This window comes from Stomoxys calcitrans, chromosome 1 (genome assembly GCF_963082655.1).
Source record: "Stomoxys calcitrans chromosome 1, idStoCalc2.1, whole genome shotgun sequence".
Lineage (NCBI taxonomy): Eukaryota > Metazoa > Arthropoda > Insecta > Diptera > Muscidae > Stomoxys > Stomoxys calcitrans.
In genome coordinates this window covers 141435430-141457443 of record NC_081552.1, presented here as the reverse complement: position 1 = coordinate 141457443, position 22014 = coordinate 141435430, and the positions used below count along the sequence as shown (strand labels likewise).

Sequence of the window (22014 nt, the reverse complement as noted above, 5' to 3'; positions counted from 1 at the left end):
GACAAAATGATGACAATGTAATGGGAATCAACAGCGAGCACCACCAACAACAAATTCAGCGCCATCTATTGAAAGGTAGAAATTATTTTAATAGTCACGCAAACCCGAACAAAGAAAAAGAGCGTGAGAGGAATAGGAGAGTGTGTTCAAAGTCGATCATATGCCTTTCACTACTATTATGACAAGTTATCTGTCCTTCGAATAAATAAAATAAAGGAACTAACCTTTGACTGTTTTCCGTATTATTTTTTACCCCAAAACCCACACCAAAACGTACCAAAAATATATATATATATATATTTACACCAATCGCGGCACTCAGATGAAAGGTATTTAAGATTAGAAAACGAATCTGATATCCAATTGTCGGACCAAATGTTTGGGGGACCACCCCAAACCCCAAAATATCTCCCAAACAGTACTTATTTACTCACCATGAGAATATGGGGCTTAAATCAAAGGTATTTGAGTGTAGAATTCGAATCTGATACCCAAATATGGAAGCAAGTGTTTTGGGGGCCGCCTCTTCCCAAAAACATCCCCCAAAAGGGAAAAATTTACGACCATATGGGGCTCAAATGAAAAGTCTTTGGGAGTGGGGCCACCCCACCCCAATATAAGGCTCAAATAAGAGGGTTTTTAGCGTAGAACACGAGTCCGATATATATTTTCAAGGCCAACTCACTGAGTGGCCACCAATCCTTCAAAACGCTCCCCAACCGGCCATGTTTGCCGACTATGGAAATATGGGGCTCAAATTAAAGGTATTTGGGAGTGGACCACGTATCTGATATCAACATAAGGGACCAACTGTCTAGGGGACGTCCCACCACCATAACAACCCCCAAATAGGACGTATTTGCTCACCAAGACAATTTGGGTCTTAAATAGAGTGGAACTAAATATCAAACCGGGCATATTTGCTGACTTTTGCATTAAGGAGTTTAAATGAGATTAGAAAACGAATTTGATACCCAATTGTGAGGCCAATGGCAATATGAAGCTCAAATAAATGATATATAGATATATGAGAATAGAGCACGTTGCTGATATATTTTCCGGGCTTAGTGTTTGGGGGACCACCCCAATCCCCAAAACCCCCCCTAAATCGGGCATATTTACCGGCCATGTTAATATGGAGCTTAAATGGAAGGTATTGGGCGGTAGAGCAAGAATTGACACCCACTTTCGGGACCAATTTTCTGGGGGTCTACCCCTTTCCCAAAATACCCCACAAACAGCAATTTTTTAGTGACCATCAAATAAAGGTATTTGGGAGTAGAATACGAATTTGATATCCAAATGTAGGATCATGTATTTAGGGCATCACCCCTTTCTCAAAACACCCCCCAAAAGGGTAAACATTTTTCGACCTTGCCAATATGTGTCTCAAATGGAAGTTATTTGAGATTAAAAAACGAATTTGATAACCCATTTTGGGACCATGTGTTTGAGGGACGCCTTATTGTTTAAACTCCCCTAAACCAATGGCAATATGGGGTTTAAATAAATGATGTTTGAAAGAAGAGCACGATGCTGATATTATATGCTATTTTCGTAGCATGGTACTTTACAAAAGCTCTTTAATTGTCGAAAATAAATATTCCAAGAAAACTTTTGTTCCATATATAGTACAAGAAGCGCAGCGAAGTGGGCCCGGATCAGTTAGTAAACAATAAAAATAAAAGTGGTCCCAAATGGCTGCCCCGTGGTACACCAGATTGTACAATAAAGGGGTCAGATACACAATTATCTATTTTTAGAAACATCATTGTGCCCTTTAAATATTTACTAAGCCAAAGCAACATTTTTGAATGAAATCCAAATATTTCCAATTTATGAAGCAACAGTTTATGGCTGAGTTTGTCGAAAGCCTTTACAAAGTCCGTATATAATAGATCTACTTGCGAGCCTGTCTCTAATGTACCAATGAAATAATCACAAAATATCGTTAGGTTTGATGTTGTAGATCTACCACCATATAAAAAGAAGTGTGTCTCGATTCTCAGATAGGTTTATGATATCATACGACTTGTTAAATTGATAGCATATGCGACAAAAGGGATCATTGTTTGCAAAATTTGTTGCATAATATGTAATGATTCAAAATTTCTGGTAGGTCTGATCGGGACATTGAAATAAATTCTACTTAGAAGGAATTCTGACTCTATTTTTCCATGGATGATATTCATTACAAAACTAACATTCAACATAGTTCTTCGGGTTGACATTTTAGGCAGTTTATTAAGATCCGGTCTAAACGCATATGAAGGTAGAGACTACCGATTCACCCACGTCCTCGCAGGCAAAACAAAAGGAATTTCTTTCGATCAGGTTAGAGTGAAGAGTATAGTAAGGATCCCATACTATAGATCCGTATTCAAGATTGCAACGTACTAAAGAAGTATATACAATTTTTGTCACAAAAGCAACATTAAATTCTCTGCTCCAACGTTTCATAAATCCAAGAGCGCCGTAAGCTTCACCAACTGCCATTAAGATATGGTTACGTTTTAATTTGGATCCATAAGTAGCTCAAGGTATTTAAATGAATCGACTGTTTCAAGCTCATCGGATCCGATAAAATAGTTTGTGTTAAATGGATTTCGATTTGAAAAACGCATTATTTTGCATTTAGAAACATTTTAGTTGCATAACGTTAATTTTACACAATTCACAAAAGAGATCAAGATCGGACTGGAGATAATACTGATCATCTGGGTCATTAAAAGACCTAACAATTTTCACATCATCGACAAACATCAAAATATTAGAATGCTTTATTGTGTTAGGTGAATCATTAAAAAAAAGACAAAACAAGATCGTGCCTATATGGCTACCTTGGGGAACACTGGAGGAAACAATGATGATTTTAGAGATCACATTACCAAATTTCACATTTTGTGTAGCGATTTTAACGCCGAATTACTGAATCAATCATACATCAGAAGTGTATGATTGAGCTTATCGAACGCTTTACGAAAATTCGTGTATACGGTATCAGGCTGTCTACTGCCCCTGAAAGCATCGTTGAAAAGACATGTAAATTCCAACAGATTTATTATGGTTGAGCATGATTTCCTGAATTCGTGTTGACATGAAGAGAGCAATGAGGAAGCCTGATGAGAAATAGATTTAGTCACGTTTCTGTTTATAGTGTCTTGATTTAACAAAGATCATTTCTAATTATATAATTTTATATTGTTGTTTTTAATTCAAGCTCGAGGTCTTTTTCGTTTTTCTCTTTTCTTTATTATTTATGCATCGATATTTCGCATTTCAATTAAATGCATTTTCAAGATATGATCTACAATAAATTAAATTTGTTTGTAAACTATTGACATCACTGTTTCTATTTTTTATTTAACTTACATATCAAAATGACAAACAAAACACAAATAAAAACTTTATGGTTATGCGACCGTCTTCAACAGTCCTTGCTTGCTTTGCTACAGTTTTGTAGGTTTTCTTATTGGACTTCGTTCACTCGTTGTACCAACAGTCTATAGTTGCTCGCGCATCCCTCTGTGTCTGCTTTATAATTCATGCGTTTTGTTGTTGTCGTGTTGATGATGTGTAGCGTTTCTAGTGTTAGTCTCTTGTTGTAATTTATCTCGTTATCTATTATTCTTTCTAAATCTGGCTCATGGTGTTCTGTTGCACAGTGTTCGGCTAATGCCGTTTTTTGGTGGGTGTTTCTACTCCTTAATTTAATGTCAGATTTATGCCCTGCCAGTCTAGTTTTAAGTTTAATTTTGGTGGTTTCGATATATAATTTTTGGCATCCGGTAGTTCCATCTCCATTGCATTTGATCTGGTATACTATTGTACATTCGATTTCTCCATATTATCAAATTTCGTCTTTGTGTCAGTAAATATGGATCTATGTCTGTTTGTGATTTTGTGTGCGATTTTATATTTTGATTTGACTATAAATTTCTTCTTGTGTCTTGACATAATGATCTCCTTCGCCTTCTTCTCCACGGTACTTTCACTGGATAGTAGTGGGTTGCTCATCTGGTGCTATTATTTTCCTTATGTCCTTTTCTGTTTTCTGTACGTTTTATTTTTTTTTATTTCATGTTTCTGTTTGATCAGTAGATTTAGAAGAATTTGTTATGAAAATTGTAAATATGTGTCTGTAGAGATTTTTTGAACGTAATTGCCGACTTCATATCGAAAATCTTGTCTATATTCTTGGTTGCATTTCTAATGAAGTTTTGGGGTAGTACCATATTTTCTGCATCTAATAAGGAATGGTGTTGAGTAGTTTATTTTTCTCAGTTCTATATCTGCATTTTCCAGATATGACCTACAATAAATTAAATTTGTTTTTAAACTTTTGACATCTTTGTTTCTATTTTTTATTTAACTTACAAATCTAAGTGAGAAACAAAACTCAAACAAGTAAAAGCCTGCTATGTTTGGCCGGGCCGAATCTTGTTAACCCACCACCCTGGATTCAGCTAAAAATTTATACAAAAAAATCAAGTTGTAGGGCATAATTTTATCCTATATACCAAACTTCGCTCAAATCGGCAAAAATTAAAGCTTCTAGGAACAGAACAAGGATGATCAAGAGACCGGTATAGCTCCCATGTATATATTATGTTATAGACTGATTTTGGCCGTACTTGTTGTTGAAAGTCATAACAAAACACTAAATGCAAAATTTCAGCAAAATCGGACAAAAAATGCGGCTTCCAGGGGCTCAAGAACTCAAATCGGAAGATCGGTTCATATGAGAGCTATATCAGGTTATAGACCCATTTGGACCGTACTTGGCACAATTCTTGAAAGTCATAATAGAACACTATGTTCAAAATTTCAGCCAGGTCGGATGAAAATTGCGGCTTCCAGGCACTCATCAAATCAAATCGGGAGATCGGTTTATATGGGAGCTATATCAGGTTACAGACTGGATTGGACAGTAGTTGACACAGTTGTTGGAAGTCACAACGGAACACTACGTGCGAAATTTCAACCAGATCGGACAAAAAATTGCGGCTTCCAGTGGCTCAAGAAGTCAAATCGGGAGATCGGTTTATATGGGAGCTATATCAGGTTACAGACCGTATTGGACCGTAGTTGACACAGTTGTTGGAAGTCACAACGGAACACTACGTGCGAAATTTCAGCCAAATCGGACAAAAGTTGCGGCTTCCAGGGGCTCCAGAAATCAATTCTGGAGATCGGTTTATATGGGAGCTATATCTAAATCTGATCCGATATGGCTCATTTGTATTAAGTATCTGTACAAAATTTCAAGGGGCTAGCTTTACACGTTCGACCTCTATCGTGATTTCGACACACGGACGGACGGGCATGGCTAGGTCGATTCAGAACGACGAGATGATCAAGACTATACATATATACTTTATGGGGTCTTAGACGAATATTTCGAGGTGTTACAAACGGAATGACTAGATAAGTATACCCCCATCCTATGATGGTGGGTATAAAAAATAGCCAACATATATAATTTTATTATATAATTATATAAATTTAATTTGTGGTTGTTTGTTTGTGGATTTGTAAATTTGTTTGTTTCGTATAGATTAAAAAACGGCTGAACCGATTTCTTTTAGATTGTGGGGAGCGGTCCGGAAGGAGCAATAGGCTGTATAATTAATTGATATTGGTAGGTGGACGGACCCTTCACCTTACACTAGAAGTACGACCCCAAAATAAAAGTGAACCGATCGGAACAATATGGGATTCAAATGGAAGGTATTCAAGAGTAGACTTCGAATTTCATATTAAAAATTGGATCAAAGTAACTGGGGGCCGCCCCGTCCCCAAAACCCCCTAAAATAGGATTATTGGACGATAATTACAATATGGAACTCGAATGAAAGTTATTCGGGGCTAGACTACGAATATGATATTAAAAAATGAGGTCCAAGTAATTGGGGGTCGCCCCACACTCAAATGGGAATATAATTCGATCCTAGCTAGATGAGCCTCAAATTAAAGGCATTTGGTTCTGTTTGCAAATGGATCAACTTAATGGAGACGCCACCACGAACAGAGAGAGGGCAGAATTGTAAAAATTGAGCATGTAACATTTATCTTTGTTTTGGAAACCTATCGGCCCTTAAAACATAGGAATTTCCTTGCGGTTGTTTGCTGTATTATTTCTTTTGAATTTCTCACCCTAAGATGGGCCTTAACAATATGTGTTTCAGGTAGTTAAAGTGGCTATCTTTGCCATAGATAAACATTTATTTACAATAGTAGATTGCGAATATCCACGAACGTACACAGAATCAGTGCTATTAGAGAGTAGGTTACGTTACTGAAGTGAGATTTTTCTACGCCTATAGTGGCTTAAGAATTAAAATTGGGAGATCGTTTCATATGGGAGCTATATCAGGTTATGGACCCAATCCGACGATATTTGGCACATATGTGGAAGATCATAGGAGAAGTCGTTAAAATAATGTTTAGCCAAATCGCATAAGAATTGCGCCCTCTAGAGGCTCAAATTAGGAAATCGGTTTATATGGGAGCTAAATCAAGTTTTAAACCTTACTTAGTACAGATGTTGGAAGTCATAACAAAATATCTTATACAAAATTTGAGACAAATCGGATAAGAATTGCGGCATTTAGGGGCTCTAGAGGTCAAGATCCAAAATCGGTTTATATGGCAGCTATATCAAAACATAGACCAATATGACCCATTTAAAATCCCAACTGACCTACACAAATAGGAAGTATTTGTGCAAAATTTCATGCGCCTAGCTTTATCCCTTCGACAGATGGACGTGCCTTCGACAGATGGACGGACCGACATGGCTAAATCGACTTAGAATGTCAAGACGATCAAAACTATACATATATACTTTGTTGGGTCTTAGATTAATATTTCGATGGTTTACAAACGGAATGACGACATTAGATTATGATAGATGGTATAAAAAGAAAAAAACAAATGTAGAGGTCTAGGCCGTAAGTCTTTGTACTGAAGTCTAAACTGGATAATAATTATTGTCGCAACTATTATTGAAGGAATATCCAGTGCAGAAAATTGGTTCTGGTATTTTTGGCATGGGTAAGCCGAAAATGCTTACAGGAGAGGGTTTCAAAGTTGATCATATGGTTTTCACTACTGTTTTGACAAGTTGTCTGTCCTTCAAATAAATAAAATAAAGGAACTAACCTTTGACTGTTTTCGGTATTAATTGTTTAACCCTCCTATCCTGGTACAAGCTTCCACAATAGTCTAAAAGTTCTATAAAAACATGCCCGCGAAATATATACATAACATAGTGAATGCAAAGAAGAGTAATTGAAAAGGAAGGGCTGCGAAGCGGGCCGGGTTCAGCTAGTCTTATATACAATATAATAACCAATTTGTGTTTGTTTGTAGGTTTGTTTGTTTGTTTGTGTGTTCCTTATAGACTCAGAAACGGCTGAACTGATTTTCTTGAAATTTTCACAGACGGTGCATAATGATCCCGTGGTGAAAATAAGATACTACTTTTTTTGATATCTAATATCTTACCCTAATTTTTGATATCTTACCCTAATTTTCAGAAACGCCAGATCTCGGAGCGATCTGGTGCGATTTAAGCGAAATTTTGTGTGGTTTCACATAGTACCCTAAAAATAAAAATTGTGTATCCCTATTTCGGATGGGGTACCAGGGGGACTGCCTCACCCTAGAACCTACCAAACATATATTTGGAACAATCACGACAATATGGGACTCAAATGAAAGGTATTTAAGATAAGAATACGTATATGATATCGATTGTCGGACCAAGTGTTAGGGGTACCACCCCCACCCCGAAAACACCCCTAAATCGGACATATTTACCGACCCTGGCAATATGGGGCTCAATGAAAGGTATTTGCGAGTAGAATACGAATCTAATATCCAAATTTGGGACCACGTTTCTGGGGGTCCACCCCTTCCCCAAAACACCTCCCAAACAGGACTTATTTACTCAACATGGGAATATGGGGCTTAAATCAAAGGTATTTGAGTGTATGATTCGAATCTGATATCCAAATATGGGTTCAAATGTTTTTAAGGCCGCCTCTCACCAAAAACATCCCCCAAAAGGGACATATTTACGACCATGGCAATATGGGGCTGAAAGGAAAGGTCGTTGGGAGTAAAGCGCGAATTTGATATCAATATTCGGGAAAAGTGTCTATGGGGCCACCCCACCCCCACAACTCCACCCAAATAAGAAGTATTTGCTGACTATTGCAATATGAGGCTCAAATAAGGGGGTTTTTAGGGTAGAACACGAATCCGATATATATTTTCCATATTTTCCACTCACTGAGTGGGTAAGGAGTTTAAATGAGATTAGAAAACGAATTTGATATCCAATTTTGAGGCCAATGGCAATATGGGGTTCAAATAATGATATATAGATATATGAGAACAGAGCACGTTGCTGATATATTTTCCGAGCTTAGTGTTTGGGGGACCACCCCAATCCCCAAAACACCCATAAATCGGGCATATTTACCGACCATGTCATATGGAGCTTAAATGAAAGGTATTGGGGGGTAGAGCAAGAATTGATACCCACATTCGGGACCAATTTGCTGAGGATCTACCCCTTTCCCAAAATACCCCACAAACAGCAAGTTTTTAGTGACCATCGCAAATGGGGCTCAAAGAAGGTATTTGGGAGTAGAATACGATTTGATATCCAAATGTAGGACCATGTATTTAGGGCATCACCCCTTTCTCAAAAACCCCCCAAAAGGGTAAACATTTTTCGACCTTGCCAATGTGTGGCAAAAATGGAAGGTATTTGAGATTAGAAAACGAATTTGATAACCTCTCTCCAAAGAGGTGTCGCACTGCGGCACGCCGTTCGGACTCGGCTATAAAAAGGAGGCCCCTTACCATTGAGCTTAAAAACTTGAATCGGACTGCACTCATTGATATGTGAGTAGTTTGCCCCTGTCCTTTAGTGGAATGTTCGTGGGCAAAATTTGCAATTTTGGGGCCATGTGTTTGGGGGACGCCTCATCGTGTAAACTCCCCTAAACCAATGGCAATATGGGGTTTAAATAAATGGTGTTTGAAAGAAGAGCACGATGCTGATATTATATGCTATTTTCGTAGCATGGTCTTTTACTAAAAGCTCTTTAATTGTCGAAAATATATATTCCAAGAAAACTTTTGTTCCATATAAAGTAAAAGAAGGCGCAGCGGTGCGGGCCCGGGTCAGCTAGTAAAGTATATATATTCTTGATCAGCGTAAAAATCTAAGACGATCTAGCCATGTCCGTCCGCCTGTTTGTTGAAATCAAGCTACGGTCTTTAAAAATAGAGATACTGAGCTGAAACTTTGCACAGATTCTTTTTTTTTGTCCATAAGCAGGTTAAGTTCGAAGATGGGCTATGTCTTGATATAGACCCCATATAGACCGAACCGTTGATTTAGGGTCTCAGACACATAAAAGCCACATTTATTAACCGATTTTGCAGAAATTTGGGACAGTGAGTTGTGTTAGGCCCTTCGAATTCTTTCGTCAATTTGGCTCAAATCGGTCCAGATTTGGATATAGCTGCCATATAGACCGATCTCTCGATTTAAGGCCTTGCGCTCATAAAAAACGTATTTATTGCCAAATTTTGCCAAAATTTGGGACAGTGGGTTGCGTTAGGCCCGTCAACATTCTTCTTAAATTTGGCGCAGATTGGTCTAAATTTGAATATAGCTGCCATATGGACCGATATCTCCATTTAAGGTTTTGGGGCCATAGAAGGCGCACTTATTGTCCGATAAGGTTTTGGGGCCATAAAAGACGCATTTATTGTCCGATGTGGCCGAAATTTGGAACAGTGAGTTGTGTTAGGCCCTTCGACATTCTCTTTCAGCTTGGCTTAGATCGGCCCAGATTTGGATATAGCTGCCATATAGACCGATTACTCGATTTAAGGTTTTAGGGCCACAAAAGGCTCATTTATTGTTCGATGTCGCCGAAGTTTGTGATAGTTAGTTAAGTTAAGCCCCTCGACTTGCTTCTGCAATATGGCACGGATCGGTCCAGATTTGGATATAGCTGCCATATAGACCGATCTCTCGATTTAATTTTGACTTTTGTTAGGCTTTTCGACTTCCGTGTCGTATATGGTTCAGATTGGTTTATTTTTAGATATAGCTGGTAAAAAGATCAATATTTTCTTATACACAATCGTACAATGACTTCTACTTAGTAGTATTTGGTCCAAATCGGAACATTTCGATATAGTTACTATGGGGCATAAGGTATGCATTTTTCACCGGATTTTGACGAAAGGTGGTTTACACATATACCCGAGGTGGTGGGTATCCAAAGTTCGGCCCGGCTGAACTTAACGCCTTTTAACTTGTTGCTGGTGAATTGTTGGCATCAGTGTTGGCGTGTACTCCTTGCAGTGAAATAAAATCATGTGAGGTCCACGACCAAAATATTTTATCTTTCCGAAATAATTGGCGTGATGACATATGTAACGCGTAGGGATTTGTTAATATTTTTGTGAGTGCTGTTAATGCTGTTGGTCAGGATTCTATAATCCTGGCTGATGGTTATGGTACATATATTACAAACTAGCTGGCCCGGTGTGTTTCGCGGTCCCTTTGATTGTTTGCGTCCCCTTTGATTGGGCGACCCGTCTAGGACTTGACCCCAAATTTTTATATAAATTTCTTTTTCTTCTTTCAACTACCTTTCTTCTTTCAACTACCTGTATTGCCCAAATCGGTAAACATTAAATTTTTGGGGGGTTTTTGGGAGTGGGGGCCCACACGTATGGTCGAATTGTTATATCAAGTTCGTTATCCACTCTTAAATTCTTTTCATTTCCATACTGTCCCAATCCGTACACATGTTCGTTTGGATGGGTTTAGGCGTAGGGCGTCCCCACGGTTATTTGACTCCAAAGGTGGCATACAAAATTTCGTTTAAATGGATGCACAATTCTCCGAGATCTGGCGTTTTTGAAAATTGTGGTTGGGGGGAGGGTCCTCCGTCGTCGCGGATATAAAAAACCACCTTCCACCATCTGTGAAAATTTCATGAAAATCGGTTTAGCCGTTTTTGAGTCTATTCGGAACAAACAAACAAACAAAGCGCAACACTTTAATTTTCATACAAAAGATTTTACTGGTAACACTTAACAAATGACGGAGTTAACCAAGTGTTTGATTTCAATGGTCGTTTGGTCTTGTAAGTGACACAGCTAATATATTCTTGCTTACTTCTTTTTTCAGATATATGTGGCCTACGTCACAAATCAGCGGATTATGATTGTCACCTCGTTGAGTGGACCGTTTGAAGAGGCCGTAATTGCATATCTGTTTCTTGTCAATCTGTTGCCAATATTGTCGGTTCCGATTATGTGGTGGGAAACAAGAAAAATTTGTACTCTTTTTAATGACTGGGACGACTTTGAGGTAAGCAGCGTAATAAATAGGAGTAAGATCATTTTGGGCGATTTGTTAATTTACTTGGTTATTTAGATTTTGTATTATCAAATATCTGGACATAGTGTCCCGCTCAATCTCCGTCGGCGTGCCCAGAACATTGCAATAGTATTGCCCGTTCTGTCAATACTGTCGGTTGTTGTAACTCACATTACCATGGCCGATTTCAACCTCGTACAGGTGATATTAAATTTTTTTAATGTGTATTCTTTTTGTTGGACATCTAAACATGGGCTTAACTCTTCATTTCTAGGTTATCCCTTACTGTATTCTGGACAATTTAACAGCTATGCTGGGGGCTTGGTGGTACTTAATATGTGAGGCTCTCAGTAATACCGCTTACATTTTGGCAGAACGCTTTCAAAAGGTTTGTGGAATAAATATTACTCATAAAAGAAGTCTTAAACAATTGAACTTCGAGTTTTTTGTTTTGGGTGTTATAGGCGGTCGGTCATCTAAATATGATGTGTATTCACTGCGTTTTTTAATTGAGCTTGAATGACTACAAGAATGTTTTGCAGGCAAATCAGGACAAAGATTTAACATTACTGGTGAACGCATTACGAAATAATTTCAATAAAAAATTTCCCTAAAGACAAAATTGCAATGAAATTTTTCTTAAGACAGAATTCAATGAAATTTTTCCTAAAAACAAAATTTTATTCAAATTCTTCCAAACCAAAAAAAAGTGGTGCTATTTTTTTCGAAAAACAAAACTTTAATATCATTAATTTCATTTGCAAAGACAAAATTTCAGTGAAATGGCACAGTGTTGTCAAGTCGAAAAGTCTTGAAAATAATTGTTGAACTTTTGAACGGATAGAGATATGTACACGTCACTGTTCTAGTCAATGTTGATGTATTTTCCAAAAAGTATGCAAAATTTGGGGAGCCTAGTTGGACACCTCGAGTATGTCAAATTTTGTTCTGCTTGTCAAACAGTCATAAATGAACCGATTGGTTTGATTCTTTTTGTAAAGATAGAGATTGTAAAATCGTGTTAAAAAACAGGCGGAAATGTCCAGTATATCTCTAATAGTTAATGGACTTTTTTTTTTGAAAATTTTTGTCAATGGTCGGTATTCTGAAATTATAAGGCTATTTGAAAACCGACAGTATGTTTAAAACAAAACTGAAAGTAGATGCGATTAATGCTGCGAAAGTCGCGATTTGATCAACAATATATATGTTAAGGCCGTCCCAAAATTGACAATTTTGAGACAAATTTTTTTTCTCAAATCGCACAGCACCGATTCCAAAGTTCACAACTTTTTCAAGTAGCCCCACATGTCTACTAACAAACTGCTTACGGTTTCTACACCCTACCCATAAGCATGCGAATAACAGCTAGTTTACTAAAAACGCTCATTTTATCGACGTTTATACCTCATTTTGGCCAGTTGGAACGTATTTATAACATACTAGCTGACACGGGCCCGCTCCGCTGCGCCTTCTTTACTTTTACGCTTTTACTTAGTAGGGTACTATATGAGAACACACAAAATTTCGCTTTAATCGCTCCACCCATCTCCGAGATATGGCGATTCTGAAAATTAGGGTAAGGGCGAGGGTCCGCCCCCCCTTCAGATATCAAAAAGTTTAGTACCGTATTTTCACCACGGGTTCATTATACACCATCTGTGAAAATTTCAAGAAAATCGGTTTAGCCGTTTCTGAGTCTATAAGGAACACACAAACAAACACAAATTGATTTTTATTATTAGACTAGCTGACCCGGGCCCGCTCCGCTGCGCCTACTTTTATTTTATACGGAACAAAAGTTTCCTTGGAATATTTATATTCGACAATTAAAGATCTTTAAATGAAATACCATGCAAACTTGACTAACAGTTTCACAATATAAGTGCCTTTATCTGAATCCCATATGATCTTTATTGGTCTACGAATTAAAGTTTGGATATAATGTGTACTCCATTCTTGAAATACTTCATTTCAGCCCGATATTCTCATGATGTCTGATTTAGTGGTGTTTTCGGGGAAGAGGTGGTCCCCCAGATACTTGGCCCTGAAAAACTGTCAGCATCGTGCTCCATATTGGCATTGGCTTAAGAGGAGTGTACAGGATGAGGCGTCCCCAAACACATGGCCCCAAAATAGGTTATCAAATTCGTTTTCTATTCTCAAATACTTTTCATTTGAGCCTTATATTGGCATGGTCGAAAATTTTTTTTCCCTTTGGGGGTGTTTTGGGAAAGGGGTGATGCCCTAAATATATGGTCCTACATTTGGATACCAAATTCGTCTTCTACTCCCAAATACCTTTATTTGAGCCCCATATTGCAATGGTCACTAAAAAATTGCTGTTTGTGGGGTATTTTTGGAAAGGTGTAGACCCCCAGAACATTGGTCCCGAAAATATGTATCTATTATTGCTTTACTCCCTAATTCCTTTCATTTAAGCTCCACATTGACATGGTCGGTAAAAGTGTCCGATTTAGGGGTGTTTTAGGGATTGGGGTGGTCCCCCAAATTCTAAGCCCTGAAAATATATCAGCAACGTGCTCTATTCTCATATATCTATATATCATTTATTTGAACCCCATATTGCCATTGCCCTCAAAATTGGATATCAAATTCGTTTTCCAATCTCATTTAAACTCCTTATTGCAAAAGTCAGCAAATATGTCCTGTTTGGGGTATTGGCCCTAAAAACTATGAATATTTCCACTCTCTTTAAGACCCAAATTGTCTTGGTAAGCAAATATGTCCCAATTGGGGGTTGTTATGGTGGTGGGACGTCCGCTAGACAGTTGGCTCTGCTATTAGAGCGATATAAAGTTATGATCCGGTTTAGAGCACAATTAAATTATATGTTGGAGACCTATGTAGAATGTCAGCCAATTCGAGTAAGAATTGCGCCCTTTGGGGGCTCAAGAAGTAAAATAGAGAGATCGGTTTATATGGCACCTATATCAGGTTATGAACCGACTTGTACTTTATTTGACATAGTTGTTGAAAGTAACAATAAAAAACGTTATTGCGAAATTTCAGCCAAATCGGATAGGAATTGCGACCTCTAGAAGCTCAAGAAGTCAAGTCCCCACATCTGTTTATATGACAGCTATATCAGGTTATGAACCGATTTGAACCATATTTGGCACAGTTGTTGGATAGCATAACAAAATACTACGTGCCAAAATTCATTCAAATTGGATAAGAATTGCGCACTCTTGAGGCTCAAGAAGTCAAGACCCAAGATCGGTTTAAATGGCAGCTATATAAGGTTATGGACCGATTTGAACCATACTTGGCACAGTTGTTGGATATCGTAACAAAACACGTCGTGCAAAATTTCATTCCAATCGGATAAGAATTGCGCACTCTTGAGGCTCAAGAAGTCAAGACCCAAGATCGGTTTAAATGACAGCTATATAAGGTTATGGACCGATTTGAACCATACTTGGCACAGTTGTTGGATATCGTAGCAAAACACGTCGTGCAAAATTTCATTCAAATTGGATAAGAATTGCGCACTCTTGAGGCTTAAGAAGTCAAGACCCAAGATCGGTTTAAATGGCAGCTATATCAGGTTATGAGCCGATTTCACCCATACTCGGCACAGTTTTTGGATATCATAACAAAACACGTCGTGCAAAATTTCATTCCAATTGGATAAAAATTGCGCTTTCTAGAGGCTCAAGAAGTCAAGACCCAAGATCGGTTTATATGGCAGCTATATCAAAACATGGACCGATATGGCCCATTTACAATACCAACTGACCTACACTAATAAGAAGTATTTGTGCAAAATTTCAAGCGGCTAGCTTTACTCCTTCGGAAGTTAGCGTGCTTTCGACAGACAGACGGACGGACGGACAGACGGACGGACATGGCTAGATCGACATAAAATTTCACGACGATCAAGAATATATATACTTTATGGGGTCTCAGACGAATATTTCGAGTAGTTACAATCAGAATGACGAAATTAGTATACCCCCCATCTTATGGTGGAGGGTATAAAAATGTAGTACCCTATTTTCACCACGGGGTCATTGTGTTTGTAGGTTTGTTTGGTTGTGTGTTCCTTATAGAATCAGAAAGGGCTGAACCAATTTTCTTGAAATTTTCACAGATGGTGGTGAAAATTTCAAGAAAATCGGTTCAGCCCTTTCTGAGTCCATAAGGAACAAACAAACCTACAAACAAACACAAATTGATTTTTATACCCTCCACCATAAGATGGGGGGTATACTAATTTCGTCATTCTGATTGTAACTACTCGAAATATTCGTCTGAGACCCCATAAAGTATATATATTCTTGATCGTCGTGAAATTTTATGCCGATCTAGCCATGTCCGTCCGTCTGACCGTCCGTCCGTCCGTCTGTCTGTCGAAAGCACGCTAACTTTCGAAGGAGTAAAGCAAGCCGCTTGAAATTTTGCACAAATACTTCTTATTTGTGTAGGTCGGTTGGTATTGTAAATGGGCCATATCGGTCCATGTTTTGATATAGCTGCCATATAAACCGATCTTGGGTCTTGAATTCTTGAGCCTCTAGAGTGCGCAATTCTTATCCGATTGGAATGAAATTTTGCACGACGTGTTTTGTTATGACATCCAACAACTGTGCCAAGTATGGCTCAAATCGGTCTATAACCTGATATAGCTGCCATATAAGCCGATCTTGGGTCTTGACTTCTTGAGCCTCTAGAGTGCGCAGTTCTTACCCGATTGAGATGAAATTTTGCACGACGTGTTTTGTTATAATATTCAACAACTGTGCCAAGTATGGTGCAAATCGGTCCATATCCTGATATAGTTGCCATACACACCGATCTGGGGTTTTGACTTCTTGAGCCTCTAGAGTGCGCAATTCTTATCCGATTGGAATGAAATTTTGCACCACGTGTTTTGTTACGATATCCAACAACTGTGCTAAGTATGGTTCAAATCGGTCCATAACCTTATATAGCTGTCATATAAACCGATCTTGGGTCTTGACTTCTTGAGCCTCTAGAGGGCGCAATTCTTATCCAATTTGAATGAATTTTGGCACGTAGTATTTTGTTATGATATCCAACAACTGTACCAAATATGGTTCAAATCGGTTCATAACCTGATATAGCTTCCATGTAAACCGATCTGGGATCTTGACTTCTTGAGCCTCTAGAGGTCGCAATTATTATCCGATTTGCCTGAAATTTTGTACGACGGATTCTCTCATGACCACTAACCACCACCAAACCGGACCATATCTTGATATCGCTCTAATAGCAGAGCAAATCTTTTCTTATATCCTTTTTTTGCCTAAGAAGAGATGCCGGGAAAAGAACTCGACAAATGCGATCCATGGTGGAGGGTATATAAGATTCGGCCCGGCCGAACTTAGCACGCTTTTACTTGTTATATATAAAATTAATATAAACATCATGGTGTATATGGGTTAACATTTTAATTATCCTTATCCCGTTTAAGCTTTTTTATGATTTTAAAAATGCATTGTTATATCCGGGTTGAATTTTGCCACCTAGAAATATCTACAATGAAAAAAAATAAACATAAATCTTCATATAAAGGGTGATTTTTTTGAGGTTAGGATTTTCATGCATTAGTATTTGACAGATCACGTGGGATTTCAGACATGGTGTCAAAGAGAAAGATGCTCAGTATGCTTTGACATTTCATCATGAATAGACTTACTAACGAGCAACGCTTGCAAATCATTGAATTTTATTACCAAAATCAGTGTTCGGTTCGAAATGTGTTCAAATTTTGACAAATTTTGTTCAGCGATGAGGCTCATTTCTGGTTGAATGGCTACGTAAATAAGCAAAATTGCCGCATTTGGAGTGAAGAGCAACCAGAAGCCGTTCAAGAACTGCCCATGCATCCCGAAAAATGCACTGTTTGGTGTGGTTTGTACACTGGTGGAATCATTGGACCGTATTTTTTCAAAGATGCTGTTGGACGCAACGTTACGGTGAATAAACACATTTCGAACCGAACACTGATTTTGGTAATAAAATTCAATGATTTGCAAGCGTTGCTCGTTAGTAAGTCTATTCATGATGAAATGTCAAAGCATACTGAGCATCTTTCTCTTTGACACCATGTCTGAAATCCCACGTGATCTGTCAAATACTAATGCATGAAAATCCTAACCTCAAAAAAATCACCCTTTATATATAAATCAATTTGTATTTGTTTGTAGGTTTGTTTGTATGTTTGTGTGTTCCTTATAGACTCAGAAACGGCTGAACCGATTTTCTTGAAATTTCCACAGATGGTGCATAATGATCACATGGTGCAAATAGGGTACTACATTTTTTGATATCTGAAGGGGGCGGACCTTCCCCCCTACCCTAATTTTCAGAAACGCCAGATCTCGGAGATGGTTGGTGCGATTTAAGCGAAATTTTGTGTGCTCTCATATAGTACCCTAAAAATAAATATTTGGTATCCAAATTTCGGATGGGGTACCTAGAGGGGCCGCCCCACCCTTAAACCTACCAAACATATATTTAGACCAATCACGATGGGACTCAAATGAAAGGTATTGGACTCAAAGGAAAAGTATTTAGGATAAGAAAACGTATCTGATATCCATTTGTAGAACCAAGTGCCAGGGGGACCACCCCAACCCCCAAAACACCCCTAAATCGGACATATTTACCGACCATGGCAATATGGGACTCAAATGATAGATATTTGCGAGTAAAATACGAATCTGATATCCAAATGTGGGACCACGTTTCTAGGGGTCCATCCCTTCCCCAAAACACCCCCAAACAGGACTTATTTACTGACCATGGCAATATGGGGCTTAAATAAAAGGTATTTGAGTGTAGAATTCGAATCTGATATCCAAATATGAGACCAAGTGTTTGGGGGGCCGCTTCTCCCCAAAAACCTCCCCCAAAGGGGACACATTTACGACCATAGCCACATGGGGCTCAAATGAAAGGTCTTTGGGAGTAAAGCACAAATCTAATATCAATATTTGGGAAATAACAGGGTTTTTAGAGTGGAACACGAATCCTATATATACAATATTTTCAAGGCCAAGTGCCGGGAAGTGTATCGTTCTTGCAGTTAAACTGCAACGGACTGCGTGGCAAGATCGATGAGATCGTGGACTTTATGAGTCGGAAGAGCATATTGGTCGCAGCGATCCAGGAAACAAAGCTGACCAACACCTGCAGCTTGCACAGTTGTCACGGTTACAATGTGCTACGTAAGGATCGCTCAAGGAACGGAGGCGGGGGTTTGGCCTTCGTTATACACCATTCCGTGCAGTATAGACCTATCTCGCCTGCGCTTGACGCTAGTGACCCCTACATGGAATGTATAGGGGGTAGCAGTCAGGACTGGTACTGCCGAGATAGAGATATACAACGTGTATATACCGCCGGTTGGTAGCTGTGTCCCGATTAAAGGCCAGGCTTACAACCCCGACATAAGTGGGTTGCTATCTGGCCATAATCGTCTGGTTCTAGGGGATTTTAATGTGCATCACACGTCACGGCATTCTCCCCTAGGTAGCGTGCGACCAGCGTGGCATAGCTTTGGCAGAGCAGATAGATAGCTCCACGTTTTGCACAGTGAATGAGGATGCCCCCACTAGGATTACGAGGAGGGGCAGCAGCTCACCAGACATCTCAATTGCATCCCCTAATCTCCTGAGTGACGTATGCTGGCAAGCCGTCATCTCCTTGGGGTCAGACCACCTCCCCATAATTCTCACCATCGACCGACCACCCGACTTCATAACCTCTGAGTGCCGGACGTTCATTATTATAAGAAGGCCAATTGGACTGGTTTCAGAGAGTATACCAATCGCCGCTTCAGTGAACTGCCACCCCCCTCTGATGTGCTTGTGGCCGAGAGGAAATTCCGAGACATCATTAACGCAGCAGCCGCTCGCTTTATACCAGCGGGTCGAATACCCCAAGTGCGACCCAATTTGACGGAGCAAGCAGTGGTACTCGCAGACGAGCGTGATGAGATTCGTGCTATGGACCCCGCTAACCCCAGAATCAGCGAGCTGAATCTGGAAATAAACAGGGTAGTCAACGAACATAAGCGGAATTTGTGGCTGGAACATTTGGAGCAATGTAACTTATTCACCAGTGTTGGTAAACTGTGGGCACTGTTAAGTCACTCTCGAACCCCGGTAGACGAGATGACAGGACCTCAGCCACTTTTGGCGAGATAACCGTGACTGATCCAAAGAGATGCGCCAGGTTGTTCAACCGTCAATTTATTGTGCATCCCGAGAGAGGCAGGGCAAGGAGGAGAGCCATTCGCAGTATTCGTGGTCACCGAGCCGATGAACAGCAATCACAATTTACCGTGGGCGAAGTTACGAATGTCATCCGTGGCGCCAAATCTTCCAAGGCGATGGGCCCCGACGGAATCTCTACATTGATGTTGAAGAATCTGGATTCACCTGGAGTTGAGTACCCTACCACTGTCCTCAACCTGTCATTGAACACTCTTATAGTTCCCGATGTCTGGAAAATGGGCAGAGTGATCCCGCTACTGAAGCCTGGAAAAGACCCGAGTTTGGAGGAGTCGTACAGACCGATCTCCCTTCTCTCACCAGTGGCAAAGACGCTTGAGGCATTACTCCTCCCGAGCCTCGTAGGAGAATTTCCATTCGCCGAGTATCAACATGGATTTCGGAGACTGCAAAACACAACAACAGCTTTGCATGCAATCACCACACACATTTGCCGTGGCTTCAATCAACCCAGGCCATGTGACAGGACGGTCCTCGTGGCCCTGGACCTATCGAAGGCATTCGACACGGTCAGCCATGCCAAATTATTTGAGGACATCGCCAACACGTCCCTCCAGCCAGGCCTGAAACGGTGGGTCGCGAATTATCTGTGTGGTCGCCAGCCATTGTGGAATTTAGGGATAAGAAGTCGAAACACCGTAGAGTGAAACTGGGAGTTCCCCAAGGTGGGGTGATATCTCCGGCTCTGTTTAACCTCTACCTATCCTCCATCCCACCTCCTCCAGACGGCAGAGATCGTATCATATGCGGACGATTGTACGATCATGGCATCAGGCCCCCCACCCATTGATGACACCTGCGATAGGTTGAACGTCTACCTCAACGAGCTTGCCTCATATTTCACTGCAAGAAATCTGAAGATATCCGCCACCAAATATTCAGCCACACTGTTCACTACAAATACGCGTGAGGTGAAAACTGAGCTGACTGTGATGGTCGATGGAGAAATGATTCCGACCATCAAGTGTCCCAAAATACTTGGCGTCACATTTGACAGCTCTTACACATTCTCCTCACATCCCACAGCAATCTGCAATAAAGTCAAAAGTAGAAACGAGGTCCTCAAGTCACTCGCTGGCAGCACTTGGGGTGCAAACAAAGAAACCTTGTTGACCACGTACAAAGCAATTGGCTGGTCTGTGGTAAGTTATGCAGCGCCAGTGTGGTCACGTCAACTTTGTGACACGCAGTGGAATAATATTCAGATCTGTCAGAATGCCGCCCTCCGAACTGCGACGGGCTGTCTCCTCAGTTCTCATGTGGACCACCTCCATCAGGAGACAAAGATCCTACCAGTGCGAAGACATAACTACATGCTGTCAAAGCAATACCTTTTGGGCTGTTATCGCAGAAACCATCCAAATCATCATCTTGTGGATAGATACCCACCGCCCAGAAGCCTTAAGGTAGATCTACACGATCTAGAGCGTGAGGTTCAGCGCTACAAGAGAGAACCCCTAGATCAAGCGGGTCTGAACAACATTCATGCAGACACGGTAGCAGACGCGGTAATTGGATACCGTGAATGTAGTCCTTGGAGAACGACCGCCACCCATTGCACCTAAGAAATCGACCTCCCCCGACAAACCAGAGTGGTTCTGGCTCAATTACGTTCCGGCAGCTGCAGCCGCCTCAATTCCCACAGAGCTAGTATTGATGCCGACGTGCAAGTTGTATTGGGATGCCCAAAAAGTAATTGCGGATTTTTAAAAGAAAGTAAATGCATTTTTAACTAATCTTAGAATGAACATTAATCAAATATACTTTTTTTACACTTTTTTTCTAAAGCAAGCTAAAAGTAACAGCTGATAACTGACAGAAGAATGAATGCAATTACAGAGTCACAAGCCGTTGAAAAAATTTGTTAACGCCGACTATATGAAAAATCCGCAATTACTTTTTGGGCAACCCAATATGTCCCGATTGTAACCAGGGACCGCACGCTACACGTCACCTGTTTAACTGCCCGACCAGATCCACTCGACTCTGACCCAGATCCCTGTGGACACACCCCATCTTAGTTGCAGAGTTCCTGCGTCTTGACACTCAACAGAATCAAGCAGACGAAAGTTAGAACACAATAAACTGCTACAACAACAACAGGACGTGTTTGCTCACCAAGACAATTTGGGTCGTAAAGAGAGTGGAACTTAATATTTGTAGTTTTTAGGGCCAATACCCCAAACCGGACATATTTACAGACTTTTGCAATAAGGAGTTTAAATAAGATTTGAAAGCGAATTTGATAGCCAATTTTGAGGCCAATGGCAATATGGGGTTCAAATAAATGATATATAGATA

At 39.9% G+C, this 22014-nt stretch overlaps 1 protein-coding gene across 1 annotated transcript in view; it reads left to right on the top strand.

The window, feature by feature from the left end:
- LOC106092993 (gustatory and odorant receptor 63a) overlaps positions 1–22014 on the top strand; it is an 82899-nt gene that overhangs the window by 27710 nt on the left and 33175 nt on the right. The window contains exons 3-5 of the mRNA XM_059369778.1: positions 11234–11416; positions 11483–11626; positions 11700–11813. Of these exons, the coding sequence (XP_059225761.1) occupies positions 11234–11416; positions 11483–11626; positions 11700–11813 (441 nt within the window). The remainder of the gene's footprint in view (positions 1–11233; positions 11417–11482; positions 11627–11699; positions 11814–22014) is intronic.